This window comes from Caretta caretta, chromosome 18 (genome assembly GCF_965140235.1).
Source record: "Caretta caretta isolate rCarCar2 chromosome 18, rCarCar1.hap1, whole genome shotgun sequence".
Lineage (NCBI taxonomy): Eukaryota > Metazoa > Chordata > Testudines > Cheloniidae > Caretta > Caretta caretta.
In genome coordinates, this window is record NC_134223.1 from 9,464,901 (window position 1) to 9,483,005 (window position 18,105).

General features: G+C 48.4%; 1 protein-coding gene across 1 annotated transcript; it reads left to right on the forward strand.

Annotated features, from left to right (window-relative positions):
- Nucleotides 1–3,617: 3,617 nt before the first annotated feature.
- AGMAT (agmatinase (putative)) lies at nucleotides 3,618–17,941 on the forward strand. The gene is made up of 7 exons (XM_048825141.2): nucleotides 3,618–4,174; nucleotides 6,716–6,918; nucleotides 7,538–7,586; nucleotides 11,355–11,550; nucleotides 12,206–12,385; nucleotides 14,489–14,573; nucleotides 17,610–17,941. Exons 1-7 carry the CDS (start codon nucleotides 3,762–3,764, stop codon nucleotides 17,681–17,683), a joined length of 1,200 nt encoding a protein of 399 aa, XP_048681098.1. The 5' UTR covers nucleotides 3,618–3,761; the 3' UTR covers nucleotides 17,684–17,941.
- Nucleotides 17,942–18,105: the final 164 nt, after the last annotated feature.

An 18,105-nucleotide genomic window follows, 5' to 3' on the forward strand; every position in this document is an offset into this window, starting at 1 on the left:
AACAGTAACTAATTTTCCTGAATATAAGCCTGGGTTGGATCTCTCCCCCGCCCCACTGCTCTGTGTTCTGTAACACCCTGTAGAAGATCTGAGGGCTAGTAACCTCAGGCGAGGCACTGCTGATAGTAGGTGCATAACCGCTGCTGAGTTGAAATCTCTGGTTGATGCTGAGATTTCAGCTTGCAGGGAGGGGTAAACGCTGTCACTTTTCTGTTAGCTTTCAACCCCAGCAGTGAATTCTCAGCTTCTCTTTTATGAAAAGGGGTTAATTGGGACATGGGACACAGCATTCATTAATTTTCACTTGAACTAGAGAACTGAGGCTGCCATCTGCATTTATTTGCGTGAAGAGGTATTGTCAGAAGTTCTACCCTGGAACCAGATTGCTTTACACATGTGACTGCCCCTCCTGTCTCTAAGAAGCTCCAGTCTGCAGAACAGTAGGGAGTGGAGTTAGAAACCTTGCATTTGCCAAGCAGATCAGACCACTGATCCATCTAAGCCAGTATCCTGCTTTTCACTGTGACCTCATGCTTCAGTGGAAAGTGAAGAAAAACCCATTGTGCACATAGCTAGTTGTGTAAGGGACTCTTGAACTCTGCAGGCAGTCAGCTGGCATCCTGAAGTAGCAAGTTTTCAAAATGCATTTGTTACTTACAGATGCACCTAAGTATGCCAGGTGATTATTAGGGCAGGGACCAGCTGTGAGACACAATGGGCTAAGAGAAGACAAAACCAAAAGGAGCAGAGGACCAGGAAGCAGAGGTCATTGAGAAATTAAATACACATTCCTAGAAGAGACAAAGGGAAAGATATGTCTGGTGCTTTGATATAGACAGCGAAAAGAGGTGTGTTGATACTCCACCGATTAGGGCAGGAAGGGCAGACACTTCCACCAACTACCACCCAAGCACATCCTTGTCTAACCAACCTCTCCACGTCGCATCCCTCTTAATATTTTCATCCATCTTGACTCAAGGCATTTTGGACTGCTGTAGTCAATACATCTCACAGCTTCCTTGCATCATCTGAGTCAAGCCTGCTTGGTATGAAACACAGGAGAGCCTCGGATATTCAATCTGGTTTGATCTTGTTCAGTCCAGTGGCCAAAATTAGAGTTGGCAGGAGGACAGCAATTCTGTTTCACACTACCTTTTGAGGTTTTTGTGAAAATTGAATTACGTTGATGTCTGTTTTCAGGTTGAAATGCGAGCTTTTTGATTTGGGAAGATAAGGGATGATACTAAACTGGGAGGAGTGGTAGAGATGCTGGAGGGGAGGGATAGGATACAGAAGGACCTAGACAAATTGGAGGATTGGGCCAAAAGAAATCTGATGAGGTTCAATAAGGATAAGTGCAGGGTCCTGCACTTAGGATGGAAGAATCCAATGCACCGCTACAGACTAGGGATCGAATGGCTAGGCAGCAGTTCTGCGGAAAAGGACCTAGGGGTGACAGTGGACGAGAAGCTGGATATGAGTCAGCAGTGTGCCCTTGTTGCCAAGAAGGCCAATGGCATTTTGGGATGTATAAGTAGGGGCATAGCGAGCAGATCGAGGGACGTGATCGTTCCCCTCTATTCGACATTGGTGAGGCCTCATCTGGAGTACTGTGTCCAGTTTTGGGCCCCACACTACAAGAAGGATGTGGATAAATTGGAGAGAGTCCAGCGAAGGGCAACAAAAATGATTAGGGGTCTAGAACACATGACTTATGAGGAGAGGCTGAGGGAGCTGGGATTGTTTAGCCTGCAGAAGAGAAGAATGAGGGGGGATTTGATAGCTGCTTTCAACTACCTGAAAGGGGGTTCCAAAGAGGATGGCTCTAGACTGTTCTCAATGGTAGCAGATGACAGAACGAGGAGTAATGGTCTCAAGTTGCAGTGGGGGAGGTTTAGATTGGATATTAGGAAAAACTTTTTCACTAAGAGGGTGGTGAAACACTGGAATGCGTTACCTAGGGAGGTGGTAGAATCTCCTTCCTTAGAGGTTTTTAAGGTCAGGCTTGACAAAGCCCTGGCTGGTATGATTTAACTGGGAATTGGTCCTGCTTCGAGCAGGGGGTTGGACTAGATGACCTTCTGGGGTCCCTTCCAACCCTGATATTCTATGATTCTATGATTCTAAGGGTGAGATGTGGGAGGTGATCCAGGTACAATCTCTGCTCGGCTTGATTCAGAGCAGAGATTTTCATCCCAGATGACTCTGAATGAGGCAGAGTAGGGACTTGAACCTGGGTCTTTAACATCCCAGGTCAGCAGTCTTGTCACCAGGGAACAGAGCACATGTGTATTCTTGCATGCACACAAAATAGTCTCGCTGAAAATTTCCTCAAAACTGATCTGTCTCCATGAAATTTTTTCAGTTTTGCTGAAATTTCAGTTTGTTGAAAATGTTCCAACTATCTCTAGCCAAGATTAATATAGTTTTTTTTAAAAGGTTGCAGGTTCCTGCTTGCTAAAAATGGGAAAGCTGGGGCTTGTGAAGCAAAGAAATGCTGAGTGTCCATCATCAGAATGTATTTAACCACTGGAAGCTTTTGGTCACAGCTGGATTTTGGCAGAGAGTTTGCCATTTTCTGATATACACTGACAGTGTTCACAGCTGCACTGTTACAAGGAGTTGCCATTTCTTGGGCTTCCTACTATGAGAGTTCATATCACTTGGGTATTAATCGAAAATGTGATAAAACTCTAGGATTGTATTACTTCCAACCCAAAGTCTTTTATGATGACTAAGGCCTACGCTTCCCTGGGGACTTACCCTGAGTCCAGTCATCAGTGGCTGGTTGCCGGTATAGTTACCAGTGCATCTCCCCTAGAAAAGGAAAGCTGCCATTTGTACTGATACAGCTGACTTTGCTCTAAGTGCTACAGCCGCATACTGGGACTCTGTGTGTACATGCTTGGGGTTTGCACTAGGCCAGCTGGGCATCTGGAGCTGGAACTGGGGCAAATCCGCAGAACTCCCTTGGAGAATTGTCTGTGGAGACCTAATAGGCAAGGCTCATGCTGAAATCACATGGTCCTCAAGAAAGTGGAAAGTCAGAGGGTGAGATGTGAAGAAAAAGTTCTTCTCTTTTCCCTAAACCTTTGCTACGACACCTGACCCCTTTAAACAGCTGCTGCATTCCCCGTCAGTGTGTATTGCAGCAGGGCAGTGAAGACAACTTGAAATTCTAGTGGTAAATTTTGCAAAGGATCCCTTCGACTAACAGGCAAAGGTAGCTCAGGCAGTTCTGCAGTGAGGCCTGTGGCTTCCTTTTCCTTTAATCATATGGAGGTGCGGCCCGCAGGGACTACAGGCTGCTTGATTTAAATGAACATGTTGCAAGCTGGAACCTGGCCACGTCAGATCACGGCAATAATGCTCCATGCGGCACAAATTCAAATTGCTCCGGCCATTTGGCTGAGTAGACTCTGGGGTCCCTGACACGGCATCTGACAATCCCAGAGGAGGAAAAGACTCCATTTCCCAGAATGCAAGGTGGGAGGAAACGGGGGGGGGGGCAGGGGGAGTGGGAATGGATTATGGGGAAAGGGTAGGAGTTTAAAGCTGCTGTATCTCTGCTATTGGCCTGGAGGAACAGAGGGAGATGTGGATCTCGGTGTTGCACTTTGAACCTGCCAGGGGGAAGGGAATGAGGGGGGTGACATGAGTGCTGTCTGTCTCTGCTACCCAGCCACTCTCTGCTTTGAACCTGAAGGGCCAGCTCTGGGTGTCTGCTGTGCTGGGGAAGGAGGGCTAAGCAGGGGGTGCAGATGGAGGCCCTCTTTCTGCGAGGCAGCCAGCTGCTCTGGAGAACGCTCTGCAAGGAGCGACTCTGCCTTCGGAAGTTCTCGGCAACTTTCCTGGCAGCCAAGCTCCAGCCACCTTTGCTGAGCAGCCCCAGAGCTAGCCCGTGTGTGTGGGCCACAGCTCACCCCGCTGCAGCTGGCTCCCTGCCTGGCTTCCATCGTGGGGGCTTGGAGCACCTGCTCGCTGGGCATGGTGCCCCTCGCCGCTTTCTCGCTGGTTCTAGCTTCAATATGCCTCCCAGTGCTCAATTCGTAGCCAGGCCCGTGGGGGTCTGCTCCATGATGAAGCTGCCCGTTCAGACTTCACCAGAGGGACTAGATGCTGCTTTTGTTGGGGTGCCCCTTGACACGGGAACCTCCAACCGTCCTGGTGCAAGGTAAGGGGCAGCTATTAGGCTAAGAGCTGAGGAGGGGGAAGCCACAACCTATGAGATAGGGGCTATTCAAGAAAAATCCCAGGGGAGTCAGTGCTGATGAAAGATTGGGACCGCCTGCCTGGTAGCATGCAGGCCTCTTGTTATTCCAGGGAACAGATATGGCAGAATGCAAGGTTTCCCGTACTGCCCTGCCAGTCTGCCTCGGGCACGTCCTGCAGGGACCAAGAAAAAGCGGGAGAGGGTGGTTTGCTCTTGGTACCCATTCAGTCCTGTTCGGGCTGCTAATGAAGGTGCCAGTTGTCAGAGTGGTTCTGTAATGTGACAGTCAGGGTCCAGACACCCCAGAACAAGGGTCTGAACCCCAAAGAATTTGCAGTTGAATCAACCGACTGAATATAATATTATTGTACTATAAAAGCACATTGAGTCAAGTCTTTTATGAAAACTGGTGACATGCTGGTCGTGAATATCAGCGTGATGTATGTATGGGTGGTGCATAGAGTTATGTATGGGTGCTGAAAATATGTTCCTATAATATATTGTGGAGAGAGTTGATAAACCAACTTGCCTGAGACAAAGGAATGGGGATTTACCTGTCTAGGTCAGAGGTGGGCAAACTTTTTGGGCCGAGGGCCACATCTGGACCGGGAAATTGCATGTAGGGCCATGAATGTAGGGCTGGGGCAGGGGGTTGGGGTGTGGGAGGGAGTGCGGGGTGTGGGAGGGGGTGCGGTGTGCAGGAGGGGCTCAGGGCAGGGGGTTGAGGTGCGGCAGGGGGCTCAGGGGGCTGGCGTGCAGAAGGGGTGTGGGGTGTGGCAGGAGGCTCAGGGCAGGGGGTTGGGGTGCAGGAGGGGTGCGGCAGGGGGGATTGAGGAAGGGGGGGGTTGGGGTGCAGGAGGGGTGCGGGCTCCAGCCTGGCACCACTTACCTTGAGCTGCTCCGGGTGGCAGCAGGGCTATGGCAGGCTCCCTACCTGCCCTAGCGAGATGCCGCTCCCGGAAGCAGCCGGCACCACGTCCCTCGGCCCCGGGGAATGGGGGGGCAAAGGGCTTCGCGTGCTGCCCTCGTCTGTGGGTACCTCCCCTGAAGCTCCCGTTGGCCACGGTTCTCTGTTCCTTGCCGATGGGAGCTGTGGGGGGCGGTGTCTGCAGGTGAGGGCAGCGCGCGGAGCCCTCTGCCCCCACTCCTCCCAGGGGCTGCAGGAACGTGGTGCTGGCCACTTATTGGAGAGGCGCAGGGCTGGCAAGCCCACGGGACGGATTCGAAGCCCTGACGGGCCAGATCTGGCCTGCGGCCCATAGTTTGCCACCCCTGGTTTAGATCAACTTCTATAAGCCAAAGGACAATGAAAGTACATTTATATATGAGGTAAACACAGCAATCAAGCTAACAAACAGCAGCATATTGGGGACAGAGTCTGCACTCCTAGGAAGTCTTCCCGGCTCCTGATCCAAAGACAATGGACTTTGGCAAAGATAAAGTACAGCAAAAAGACATTCTAGTTATCCATCACTTATGGGAACACTGAGACTGTGCATTCCTCTTACCTAAACGGCTGGAGTTGCGGGGAATTTGATTGAGTGAGTAACCTGCTTAGGCGAAGTTTATAACTTGCTAAAAATAATCCTTAGTCACTAGAAAGCATGTTTGGTTTGTAACCATACCAGTCTGTTTTCCTCTGGCTTAGTATCATTTACATCTAGGTTCTTTATTAATAAACTTATTCTTAGTTTTACTATAAACCATCTCCGTTAGGGTGACCAGATAGCAGGTGCGAAAAATCGGGATACTTTTTTTTTTTGGGGGGGGGGGGGGATAGTTGCGCATCTAAGACAAAGCCCCTAATATGGCGACATCTGGTCACCCTAATCTCAGTGCTGTTATGTTGAAGTAAATGGGAGTCTTCAGCTAATCTAACAGGTTAATGAGTACATTGTCTCTGTGGAGACAGCAAACCTAATAGTGTCTGTGAGTGTCCATTGAGCGTGACTGGATGCTGCAGGGAGACGCCCATTTCAGGCTTTCCGGTTGTGAGCATAGCCTAAGCACTTCAGCAGATGGATCATGTGTGGCTCCAGTCAGAGACTTTCTTGTAAATCTGGTGTGACTGGCAAAGAGTTTCAAAAGCACCTGACAATTTAGACACTTTAAAGGGAGCGGAGGTTGAAAAGGTGGGTGTTCAGCATATCTGAAAAGCAGGCCCCTGAAAATCTTCTCAGGTTGGCCACCCAGAATCAGAGTCACATGTGAAAATCTTTGCATGCACTCTCGATTTGCAGTAAGCTCTCTGCCTGGATCTACAGATGACCTGTCTGTTGAAACCATTCGGCCATACTCATTATGCATCTGATGTAGACTATCACAACCACAATATAGTCCCACTTGAAACATTTGCCGCAATGGTCTTTCCAGCCTTCAACTCCTAAGTGTCTAGGAGGAGTGTGTGCCCAACCAGCCATGTGTTCAGAATCCCCGGTTTCTATACAAGTTTCGTCCTCGAACCATCCCAGATAACGAAGTGTGGGATTCTTTCCCTTCCAGGTTCGGCCCTCGCCATATTCGAGCGGAGTCGGGCATGGTGAGAATGTATAACCCCAGCACTGGGGCAGCACCTTTCCATTCCCTCATGGTTGCTGACATTGGTGATGTGAATGTGAACCTCTACAACCTGCAGGACAGCTGCAGGCAAATCCGAGAAGCCTATCAGAAGATTGTGGCAGCTGGCTGCATTCCCCTCACGATGGGTAAGGAACCCAGGGCTGGGCCCAATCTCATGCTTTGCTGTTAAAACACCAGAAAGTGGGCACCTGGAAGAATAGCAGGATCCATTAAAGCCACCTCCCCCTTCTGCCCCATACACTGCAATGGATACAGACTAATTTATTAACAGGGTCTTGAGAGTGCAACAGAGCTCCTCTCTCCTCCCTGCTGAGATAATTCAGTCTCCTGCAGCTGCTCCCAGACCTTTGCTGCTGCTGGTTCAGCTCTGGGGCTGGGGGAGAGGCACCTCTCCCCCAGCCTGCTGCGGCGAGAGAGGGCTGTATATCCGGGATCTGCATTCAGAAGCTGGCCTTGAGTCCCAGCTGCAGCAAGAGAGTGACAGCCAGCTGGATTTTTGAGAGCTTTTGAAAAGAGAAGCTGCCCCTTTTTATACTATCTGCCACCAATTAAAGCTGCAGGGAAGGTAGTTAGATGAATAAAGGCTGTTGCTTCGAAAGGATGAGCTCTCTCTTTGTGAAGTGCGGATGTGTTCCCCTATGAGAGGAGTGGTGCAATATGAATGTAGCTTGCTATGACTGGAAAATATATCTGGTCAGTGCTGGCCTGTTCTTATTACATAGCATGTTCTCTGTCCCGTTGCAGGTGGTGATCACACAATAACATACCCGATCCTGCAGGCAGTGGCAGAAAAGTAAGTTTAAAGTCTTTTCTCAAGACTAAACATGCCCAATTTTTGGTCACTTTTCCTCATAGGTCAGACTTCCTAACCCTTTTATCATTTTGGTTGCTCTCCTCTGGACTCTCTCCAATTCATCCATATCTTTCTTAAAGTGTGGTGCCGAGACCTGGACACAATACCCCAGCAGAGGCCTCATTATTGCTGTGTGTAGTGGGGCAATTTACCTCCCTTGTCTTACCTACAACACTCCCGTTTATACACCCCAGAATGTTGTTAGCCTTTTTCGCCACAGCATCACATTGTTGGCTTATAATCAACTTATGATCTACTATAACCCCCACACCCTTTTCAGCAGTCTGACCACCTCCCAGTTATTCTCCATTTTGTAGTTGTGCGTTTGATTTTTCCTTCCTCGTGTACTGCATTGCGCTTGTCCTTATTTAATTTCATCTTGTTGATTTCATACCAATTCTCTGATTTGTCAAAATTGTTTTGAATTCTCATACCGTCCTCCAAAGTGCTAGCGACCCCCTCACGGCTTGGTGTCATCTGCAGTGTTTAGAACATCCTCTCCATTCCGTTAGCCAAGTCATTGATGAAAATGTTGAATAGCACTGAACTCAGGCTAGACCCCTACGGGACCCCACCAGATGTGGCCTCCCAATTTGACAGCATACCTTTGATAAATACTCTTTGAGTACGGTCTTCAACCAGTTTTGCACCCACCTTAAAGTAATTTCATCTAGACTACATTTTGCTAGTTTGCTTATGAGACTGTTATGTGGGACTGTGTCCAAAGCCATACTGAAATCTAGACACATCATGTCTACAGCTTCCCCCCCGTCAACTAGACCAGTAACCCTGTTGAAAAAGAAATTTGGTGGGGTTGGCATGATTTCTTCTTGATGAATCCCTTGTGGCTATTCTTTATAACCCTAGTATCCTGTAGGTGCTTACAAATTGATTACTTAATAATATATTCCAGATTCTTTCATCTATTGAAGTTAGGCTGACTGGTCTATAATTCCCCGGGTCCTCTTTGTTCCCCTTTTTAAAGATCATTACAATGTTTGCTTTTCTCCAGTCCTCTGGGACCTTACTTGCCCTCCCTGGGTTCTCAAACATAATCATGAACAGTTCTGAGATTTCCCCAGCTAGTTCCTTAAGTACCCTGAAATGAATTTCATCAGGCTCTGCTGACTTGAATACATCTAATTTAAAGAAATATTCTTTAACTTGTTCTTTCTCTATTTTGGCTTGCATTCCTTCCTTCTTGTTCTTAACATTAATTGTGTTAAGTATTGGGTCACAATTTATCTTTTTAGTGAAGACTGTAGTATTCAGGCATTACACAGCTCAGCCTTCTTAATGTCGTCAGTTATTAGCTCTCCCTCTCTGCTAAATGGAGGACCTACACTTTCCTTTGTGTCTCTAATCCTACTCATGTATTATAGAACCTCTTCTTATTGCCTTTTATGTCGCTTGGTAGGTGTAACTCATTTTGTGCCCATCTTTCTGATTTTGTCCCTACATGCTTGTGCTATTCTTTTATACTCATCATCAGCAATTTGTCCATGTTTCCACATTTTTGTAGGCTTCCTTTTTAATTTTCAGGTCATTAAAGAGCTTCTGGTCATTAAAGAGCTTCTGATGGAGCCGTCTTAGCTTCCTACTGTTCTTCTTATCTTTCCAATGGCTCCTCAGACATTTGGGGTTCCAGGGTTCGTGTAATCAGACAGGGTTGGAGAGTCATGTGAGGGATAAAGTCGGGCTGCAGCAGTATCTGTCAATCAATAGCTAGATGCTGGCAATCTTCCTGTTTGCTCCTCTCACTTACTCAGAGCTTGTTTGTGCTGATCCCAGCTGGCATCTTGTGTCTGCACTCAGTCTCTGGCTATCTTTGCCCTAGAGTTAATTGGTGCGCTCATGTGCTTATTGCCTTCCTGCTGAATAGAAAGATGCCTTCTCAGAGGTCTGAAGCCATAGGAATCTAGGGTGGGAAGAAGACCTTGACAAATCAATTGTATGATCTGTTTGGCATCTAGATCTCTATCATTGTGAAGAATCCAAGATTTTATGCTGAAGGATTGAACAAGGTCAGAACTACTTGTTGTTAGAGAGCTTATTCCTTCACTCTCCCACTTCCCTGGTCCTTCTCGCATGAACAGAGAGCAACAATACCCGAAGTCCGAAGGTGCAAACAATTCAATGTTTATTGGGGTGAACTTCCAGCAAGCTTAAATACAAGTTCCTTTTTCCTTATTTTCGAATCACAACTTACTTCCTGTTTGCCCCTAATTTATACAGTAATATTCTTAGCTATACCTTAACCAATCATTCTACTGAAATTTAACTAACCAATCCTAACATATTGTAACATGATTAGCTAACCAATTATATCCCACCACCTTAATTAGTTTACACCCAGCAAAATTAATTATACAGCAGACAGAAACAATCACAGAACCAGACAGAGACCATGCCAATAAACAATAGCAAAGTGGGAACTATAATGACAAAACAATACAGAAGTGAGGATTTCACATCCCAGCTATTGATAAGTGAGTTCTTGCCAGACAGGATGCTATCAAACTAAGTTTCCTTTTACATTTTCTAGGCACTTCCCTTTCTCTGGAGGTGATAGGAATACAACCCTGTCCTGATAGTGCCTGACAGCCCAATAGCACCTTATTTCAATGTGACTAGTTTGGAATGTGAGGATGTGACTGTTCGCTTCCTAGCTTATGGCTGCTTCTGCTGCTTAGCCGAAGGCCTTAGCCTAAGAACAGGGCCTCAGACTGTCGCAGTAAGAGAAGGCCCTTACACCAGCAGACAGTGATTTTGATTCTTTCTTTTATACCTCTAGAACTAGCCAAGTGATAAGAATACACCTAAATTCTTAAAGTACAGGCCTTTGCAGACAGGCCTGAATATCTATATCCTAACACTTGTGACAAAGTTCCTCCTCTGCCTTGGTGGGGCCTTTTTGGCAGATTTGCTCCCCTCAGAGGTTCACGGCAGCCCTCAGTTTGGCCACTTCTGCTAGAGGCGCTAACCTCATCGCCAGCCAGCGTGGGGGAAACTTCTCCACCATCTCTGTTGTCCCACCTAGGGGGTCAGGGACAGGCCAGATCCCTTTCCAAATTAGACCTTCCCTTCTGGTGTTGCTCACAGCCCAGGTCAACTCCTCCTGTGTCCGATCGGGAGTTGGGGGGAACCCGGGCCCACCCTCTACTCCGGGTTCCAGCCCAGGGCCCTGTGGATAGCAGCTGTCTAAGTCTCCTGTATCCGCTGTGTGACAGCTACAACTCCCTGTGCTACTTCCCCACGGCCTCCCCCCAGCACCTTCTTTATCCTCACCGCAGGATCTTCCTCCTGAAGCCTGATCATGCTTGTACTCCTCAGTCCTCCAGCAGCATGCCTTCTCGCTCCTTTTATGCCCCCCCCCAACTGATGGGAGGTCCTTGTTAAAAACCAGGTGTCCTGATTAATCTGCCTGCCATAATTGATTCTAGTAAGTTCTTAATTGGCTCCAGGTGTCTTAATTGGTTCTAGCAGGTTCCTGATTGCTCTAGGGCAGCCCCTGCTCTGGTTACTCAGGGAACCGAAAACTAGTCATCCTGTGGCCAGTATATTTGCCTTCGACCGGACTTCTGTACCCCACTGGTTTCGATCTGTCACATACTGTAAGCACCTGTGTTAACCAAAGCATCCACACAAATGCATGTGAGCATGGGGCTGGAGCTAAGGCCATGTTTGTGCCTGCCCTGTCCCAATTAGGCATGGTCCCGTGGGACTGGTGCACGTGGATGCTCACACCGACACAGGAGACACAGCGCTGGGGGAGAAGATCTACCATGGGACGCCATTCCGACGCTGCGTGGACGAGGGGCTCCTGGACTGCAAACGCGTGGTTCAGATCGGAATCAGAGGCTCCTCCTACACCCCGGATCCCTACAAATACTGCTGGGACCAGGTAGCGTATACTGCTGCCAAAACCTTCTCTACTCTCCGCCGGGCCCAGCCTGTGCAGTCAGGGCCAAAATGGCCATTGATTTCAGTGCTGGGAATAACAATATGTCCTGAGACGGCTGCTGAGAGGCTTGCTGAGTGTGTGTGATGTGAGATCCTCAGACAAAAGGTGCAAGATGATATTGTTCATTAACTGATGCCGTGGCATGGAACACTTCTCCCATTCCAGTCCCTGCAACTAAGACACTTAGAGCAGGACAAAAGCCACCCGCTGCCATTCTTTTCATTTATTGTCCCTCTCTCCTCCTTTTGCACCAGATGGCAAGGGAATGGCACCCCCGCTCCCTCATTGCTCTCCTGTCTGTGCTGTTTCCAGCAGCATATGCCCTGAACAGCTTACCTGTGGGAAAAGCGCTACTTGCCAGGGCAGGCGGAGACCATAGTCTGTCCTACGTGGGGGCATAGTGGAAGAGGGAGCAAATGCGAGACCACAGACTGGCTGGAAGCACCATTGTGATCTGCAGAAGACACTTGCTTTGGCCAGTTAGAGCTGTTTGCATAAACATTACACTGGACCACTGCTCTCTCCACCCGTTTCCTTTCCCCAGCAGCGTGTTTCAAGCAGGTGAAGCCAACCTTTCTTCTCCTTCCTCCACCAGGGTTTCCGTGTCGTCCTGGCTGAAGACTGCTGGCTGAAGTCATTGGTACCACTGATGGGGGAGGTGAGAAAGCAGATGGGAGCCAAGCCCATTTACATCAGCTTTGATATTGATGGATTGGACCCTGCATATGCCCCTGGCACAGGGACACCTGAAATTGCTGGTCTCACACCTGCTCAGGTAAGGAGATGCTCAGACTTTATTTCTGAATGTGCAGAGTGGATGCAGGGAAAACCTGGCTCCCTTTAAAGGAAGTCCAAGGGCTTACACTGTCCGCTCCTAGAAATCATAGAATATCAGGATTGGAAGGGACCTCAGGAGGTCCTCTAGTCCAAGCCCCTGCTCAAAGCAGGACCAAGCCCCAATTTTTGCCCCAAATCCCTAAATGGCCCCCTCGAGGATTGAACTCACAACCCTGAGTTTAGCAGGCCAATGCTCAAACCACTGAGCTATCCCTCCCCCCTAAGCTGGACACACTTTCTCCTTTCCCAGACACACAGCTTGGGATCTCATTCCCCTTGTCCCAGCACACAGGGCAGTTCACAGACAACTGCCTGGAGATCAGGGTAGCTCCCTCCATAGGCAAGTCAATACCCCTGACAGACACAGGCACATTTCCTTCACTGTCACACTTCTCCACCCAGCTAACAGGTAAGGTCCAGGGACACTCATCTTCCGCTCTCCTCGCCTTCCCACCCTGCTGCCTAGACACAGCCATCAGCTCACAAGGCTGCCTAGGCTCATCCAAACTTTCCTTACCAAGCACCTTGCCACTCCCAACAGATCCCCTGCCCTGCCTGCGTTTCCCCGCACTCAGGTGGGGTCTCAGCTCCCACTGTGCTCAGCGCTGCCCTTGCTGTCCCAGTGGGGCAGGCAGCGAGCTCGCTGCTTTCCTCACTGCATCAGAGCCAGCGTGAGCCCCCTCTCCGGTGTGCAAGGGGGGCGGGGAGCCCCAGGGGTCTGGTTACAGGCAGGCAGTAGCCTGAACCTAGCAGGTCCTCCCCCCTGCCAGCCAGGTCATCTGCATTTTCACTGACCATTTCCCTCTCCACCGATTGGTTCCCTGATTCAAATTCACACCCTGGGCAGTTACAGGAGCAGGGCCTGGATCCTGTCCCAAGGAGGCACAGTCACCCCACAACAGGGTCTCGCAGCTGGTATCCTGGAGCCCCACCCCTCCTGTGTCTGCACAGGGATCTGGGCCATAGGCAGGGCGAGGGGCTTCATCCCTGGGACCCTCACCCAGCTCACGCAGCCCCTCAGCATCTGAGGCTGCACCACCCAGGGCCTGACACCAGTTCTCTCTGTCCCAGGATCTCGCCACCCCAGGAATGTCTCCCCATTGACCACACCTTCTGCTCCCACTGGAGGTCCGAGGGGCCTGGCCCCAGGAGACTCCACACAGACAGATAGGTTGGGCTCAGGAGTGGGAGCCTGTCCACCTCCCCACCCATCTGGCTGACGGAGTCTATGGCCTTGGGACCCAGCAAGGGAGCTAGACACCGGGGCTTTTCCACAGGGTCCCCCTGGTTCAAATCTCCAGCCTGCTCAAAGGCAGTGAGGTGGGCATCCACATCTCCCCCTCGCCCCTTAACCAGGGGCAGCAATTTAGACTCGAGGTTCCCTGCGGAACTGGCACCCCGGGGTCTATCCCCACTCACCCCTGGGAGGTCCCCTAGGCCTCTCCGCTCCACCACCGCCAGTTCATGCTGCTGCTGCTTCTGCAGCTCTTTCTTGGACTCTCGCTGTCTCTCACAGTCCTCTTGCTCTCTCGGACTCAGCTCCAATCCCGTCCGTCTCCGATCCCCCGATGGGGAACCCGATCGTGAAGACCCTCGTCTGGTCGGGGACAGGAGTCTTGGGGATGAATCTAAGGGTCAAGGAACTAAATGGGATTTAGAAGTCTTTAAACAAGAAACTTGGCAGAGCGGGAACTGAAATCATTGAGAATTCCTATTGTGTCCTGCCTATAATCTAGAGAGAGATTGGAAGTTACCCTTCTAGTATAGGAAAAGCCACTGCTAAGGGAGATTGAGCTGATATACAGTTTGATGGTGTCTCAGTATTTATACATCTAATCCTCTGCTTTCCGCTCACTCCGGATCAATATGTAACAAACAAAGAGCACTAGGTTACAGCAGTGATCTTGGACTGTATCTTCTCTGATTTCATGTCAGCTGTGTTTAAAAACGAAAACACCCCCTCGGCTATTTAAATATATAGAGTGTTTTCAAAGTTAACAATTTGGGTACCTAGTAACTAGCCCTTTCTTACCTTCCCTAGGCTTTGGAGATCATTCGTGGGTGCCAAGGACTGAATATAGTGGGATGTGACCTTGTTGAAGTTGCACCAATCTATGATGCTTCTGGTGAGTCACAGGAAATATTTGGGACAATAAAGCAAACTTAGAGAACTGCTGCATACCATGTTTGTCAGTAATAGATTGGGTCCTGTTTAGCTGTGGGCACTGGACGCTGTCTAGAGTTCAAAACAAAAAGACAGATATTTGGTCCTGGACAGTTTGAGCATCCCTAGAGAACATAGTGATGGCTGTTGGAAATACTTATAGTCAGGTTTCAGAGTAACAGCCGTGTTAGTCTGTATTCGCAAAAAGAAAAGGAGGACTTGTGGCACCTTAGAGACTAACCAATTTATTTGAGCATAAGCTTTCGTGAGCTACAAAAAAGCTTATGCTCAAATAAATTGGTTAGTCTCTAAGGTGCCAAAAGTCCTCCTTTTCTTTTTACTTATAGTCAGCTATTCCTACTCTGTGTATTACCGACAATTCAAACAGCATGTTGCATGAGAATATTTAAGAAAATGCAGAGTAGTCTTTAGAAATCTAGCAACAGCGATTTCAGGGTATGCTAGAGTGTGTGACCACCAGGATGTCGGGGACAAATAGTGCTGTGTAAACAGGAGAGGCCACAGCTCTTGTATAACCAAGATATGGATTCCTCAGCGTTAGTCAAAACTCAGCTCAGTACTCTAAACAGCTGGAAGGTAAGAAGCACTTGTGAATGAACTGCTGTGTTTGTGTAAATCTGTACTTCCATTCTGCAGTTCTGTAGCCCCTTCAGTGCAAGCACCTCAACCACTAATGATCTGATCCACTTGGTCCCCTTGTCGCTCCCTTTTCAGATGGAGGAAACTGAGCTACAGGGAGGTGACAGGACCTGTCACAGCTCACTCACCAAACTTGCTGGTGGAGGCAATAAATAAAAGCCAGTTTTCTGGACTCAAAGTCCAGTGCTTTAACCACTAAGCAATCCTTCCTCTGTACTGCTGTGGCAGCCAGGTAAATGCAAAGAGACATCGGTCCCGCCCTTGGTGACAGAGGCGACTCCATGCTTCAACAGCAAAAAAGAAAAAACAATATTTAAAACTAATTTAATTTAGAAAAACCAGTATTGGAACCTGTTATGTTCAGAAACTGTGGTAGGCAAAGCGCACCCTGTAATAAGATGATGGCTGTATTAGGTTCATGTCCTGCCAAAGGCACACTTTTTAGCAGAACACTCTGCGAATGGAATTGACTTTGTCATATGTATATACACGCAGCCGGGCTCATGCAGGGAGAGAAGTGCTTGCTTTAAGAAACACCAAAAAAAAACCCAAAAACCCAAACACTGTGTCTGGTTCCTGGAGATCTGTAGAGACTATAACAACACTGGACAGTCCTGTCCCGGGGCCACTCTGCCTTTGGATTGATTTCAGTGTGAGTTATACACATAAAGGGACAGACCTGGGCTTTGGCCACACCGGCACTTCACAGTGCTGCAACTTTCTCGCTCAGGGAGGTGAAAAAACATCCCCCTGAGCGCAGCAAGTTACAGCGCCATAAAGCTAATCCCCTTGTGGAGGTGGAGTACCAGGAGAGCTCTCTCCCAGCGTGGGCGCGTGACCACACTCGCTTCCGCGGCAGCGCTTTGAAGTTTCGAGTGTAGCCCTGCCCCTGGAGTCTTAGGTTGCATTTATGCTGGCAAAAGTCAGCTGGTCACGATGGGTGTAGCTCCCACAGTGTAGCAATGGTTGTGATGCACTCTCTGTATAGAGTGTGAAGATAGTGTAACTGGAATATGCTTCATGCAGAAGGTCTCTTGTAAGGTATCATTACAAAGCTTATAATCCACTGAGTGTGGTCATCCTAGTTGTATAAATGTATCACTCTTGTATCAGAAACTAGAAATATGAAATATAACTCTGAGGGCCTATTGTAGTTATGCAAATGGGCCATGAATGGTGGCTTGGAATCTTGATGGCTCCCATCGACCAGGACAATTGACTGTGGATGGCTGTTTGCAGGCAGGCCTTCCTGTGAGTCAGGCTGGGAGGAAAGGCGGCTTGGGGTCTCACAGGACATGTGACTATGTCACCTGAACTGGAATCCATCAGTGTTTTTCCACTGAGAAGGAGGGGTGGGAACCCAGAGGGACAAAGGATTCCCTGATGCAAAAGATACATAAGTGGGTGGAAGAGAACAAGGGCGGCAGCCATCGTGAGGAATCTCCTAGCTACCACCTGAGCTGGAACAAGGGCTGTACCCGGGGAAAGGATTGTGCCCAGACTAGGAAGGTGTCCAGTTCCAGTCTGTGAAAGAATCTTATTGAAGCATCTAAGGGTGAGATTTTATCTGTATTCAGTTTTTAGTACTGTACTAGACGTAGACTGGCGTGTTTTATTTTATTTTGCTTGGTAATTCACTTTGTTCGGTCTGTTACTACTTGGAACCACTTAAATCCAATTTTCTGTATTTAATAAAATCACTATTTACTTATTAATTAGTCTTGGCACACCAGGTGGCAGCTCCCAGGGGGTTTCTGTGATCCAACCCGTCACAATGGCGAGTGAACATACGGACAGGACCAAGTGTGTTCTCTTCCCTTGTACAATGGGAAAGACTACAGCTTTCCACCAAGGCGCTCACTAGGGAAGTAGCACCAGCTGTGAATCGGGGCAGGCGCTGTAGATACAGCCTTAGTGTACTGTGCAAATGAAACTTGTGTGACTAAGAATTAAGTTACTTGTGTATTGTTTCAGCTGTTGGCTATCAGTTACTCTAATTTATTTCCTGGGGTTGGGGTAGAGATTCCATTTGAAGACAAGAAGGCAGTTTGGTAGAACTAAAGCATTCAGCATAACTACATTGGTAGTTTACCAGCACAGACAGCTTTTCACTAGTGTATGGCTTTTAAGCAGCCGGTCTCAGTCAGGCAAGTGAATTTGTGTAGGAGCACGTCATTGATTTGAATGAGCCTCTGCCAACATGGAGTCAATTACAGGCTGGGGCCTAGATATCGGAGGAAGAGTTGGAAAATAACCCTTTGTTCGTGTAGTAATGACTTTCTGACTGACCCTTTAATTGGAAGCCATTGGATAGTCATGGTTTTTTCTTTGTTTGTAGGTAACACAGCCCTCATGGGAGCAAATCTGCTGTTTGAAATGCTGTGCGCACTCCCACGAGTCAAAACGATTTAAAGCCGTGTAGGGCGGGCTCCAGCTGAGGCAAATCAAGTCACGACCGCTCTCTCTTCACCTACAAGATGAGTTTAATATTCACAGCCTTTCCACACAAGTACTTTGACATAATATGAATGAAGAAAAAAGCCTGAATGGAACAACTCAGTCAGATTTTGCTTTTAATTTCCACCTTCCCTCACCTCTGCAGTTAGAGAAGGGGCGAGGGAAAGCTAAGCTTTGTGGTAGAGAATAAAAGCCATTCCTCATCAGACAAAATCATTTCATGCTCCTTGTATGCTATAAGCAGCGGCTAGAATAGATGCTGGAATTGCGGGGGGAAGGCTTAATGTTCATGTTGCTGTAGTAATATGGCTTAGCAGCATATGGGTCCAGTGATGGCAGCTGGAATTCTTTCAATATCAAAACTGGCGGCTATGATC

Bases quoted from the DNA above. Each gene is read 5' to 3' on its own strand.
- AGMAT (XM_048825141.2), top strand. From the start codon at position 3,762: ATGGAGGCCCTCTTTCTGCGAGGCAGCCAGCTGCTCTGGAGAACGCTC. The intron at 7,587-11,354 runs GTAAGTTTAAAG...TGTCCCAATTAG, and splicing joins CTGCAGGCAGTGGCAGAAAA to GCATGGTCCCGTGGGACTGG. The intron at 12,386-14,488 runs GTAAGGAGATGC...TACCTTCCCTAG, and splicing joins CTGGTCTCACACCTGCTCAG to GCTTTGGAGATCATTCGTGG.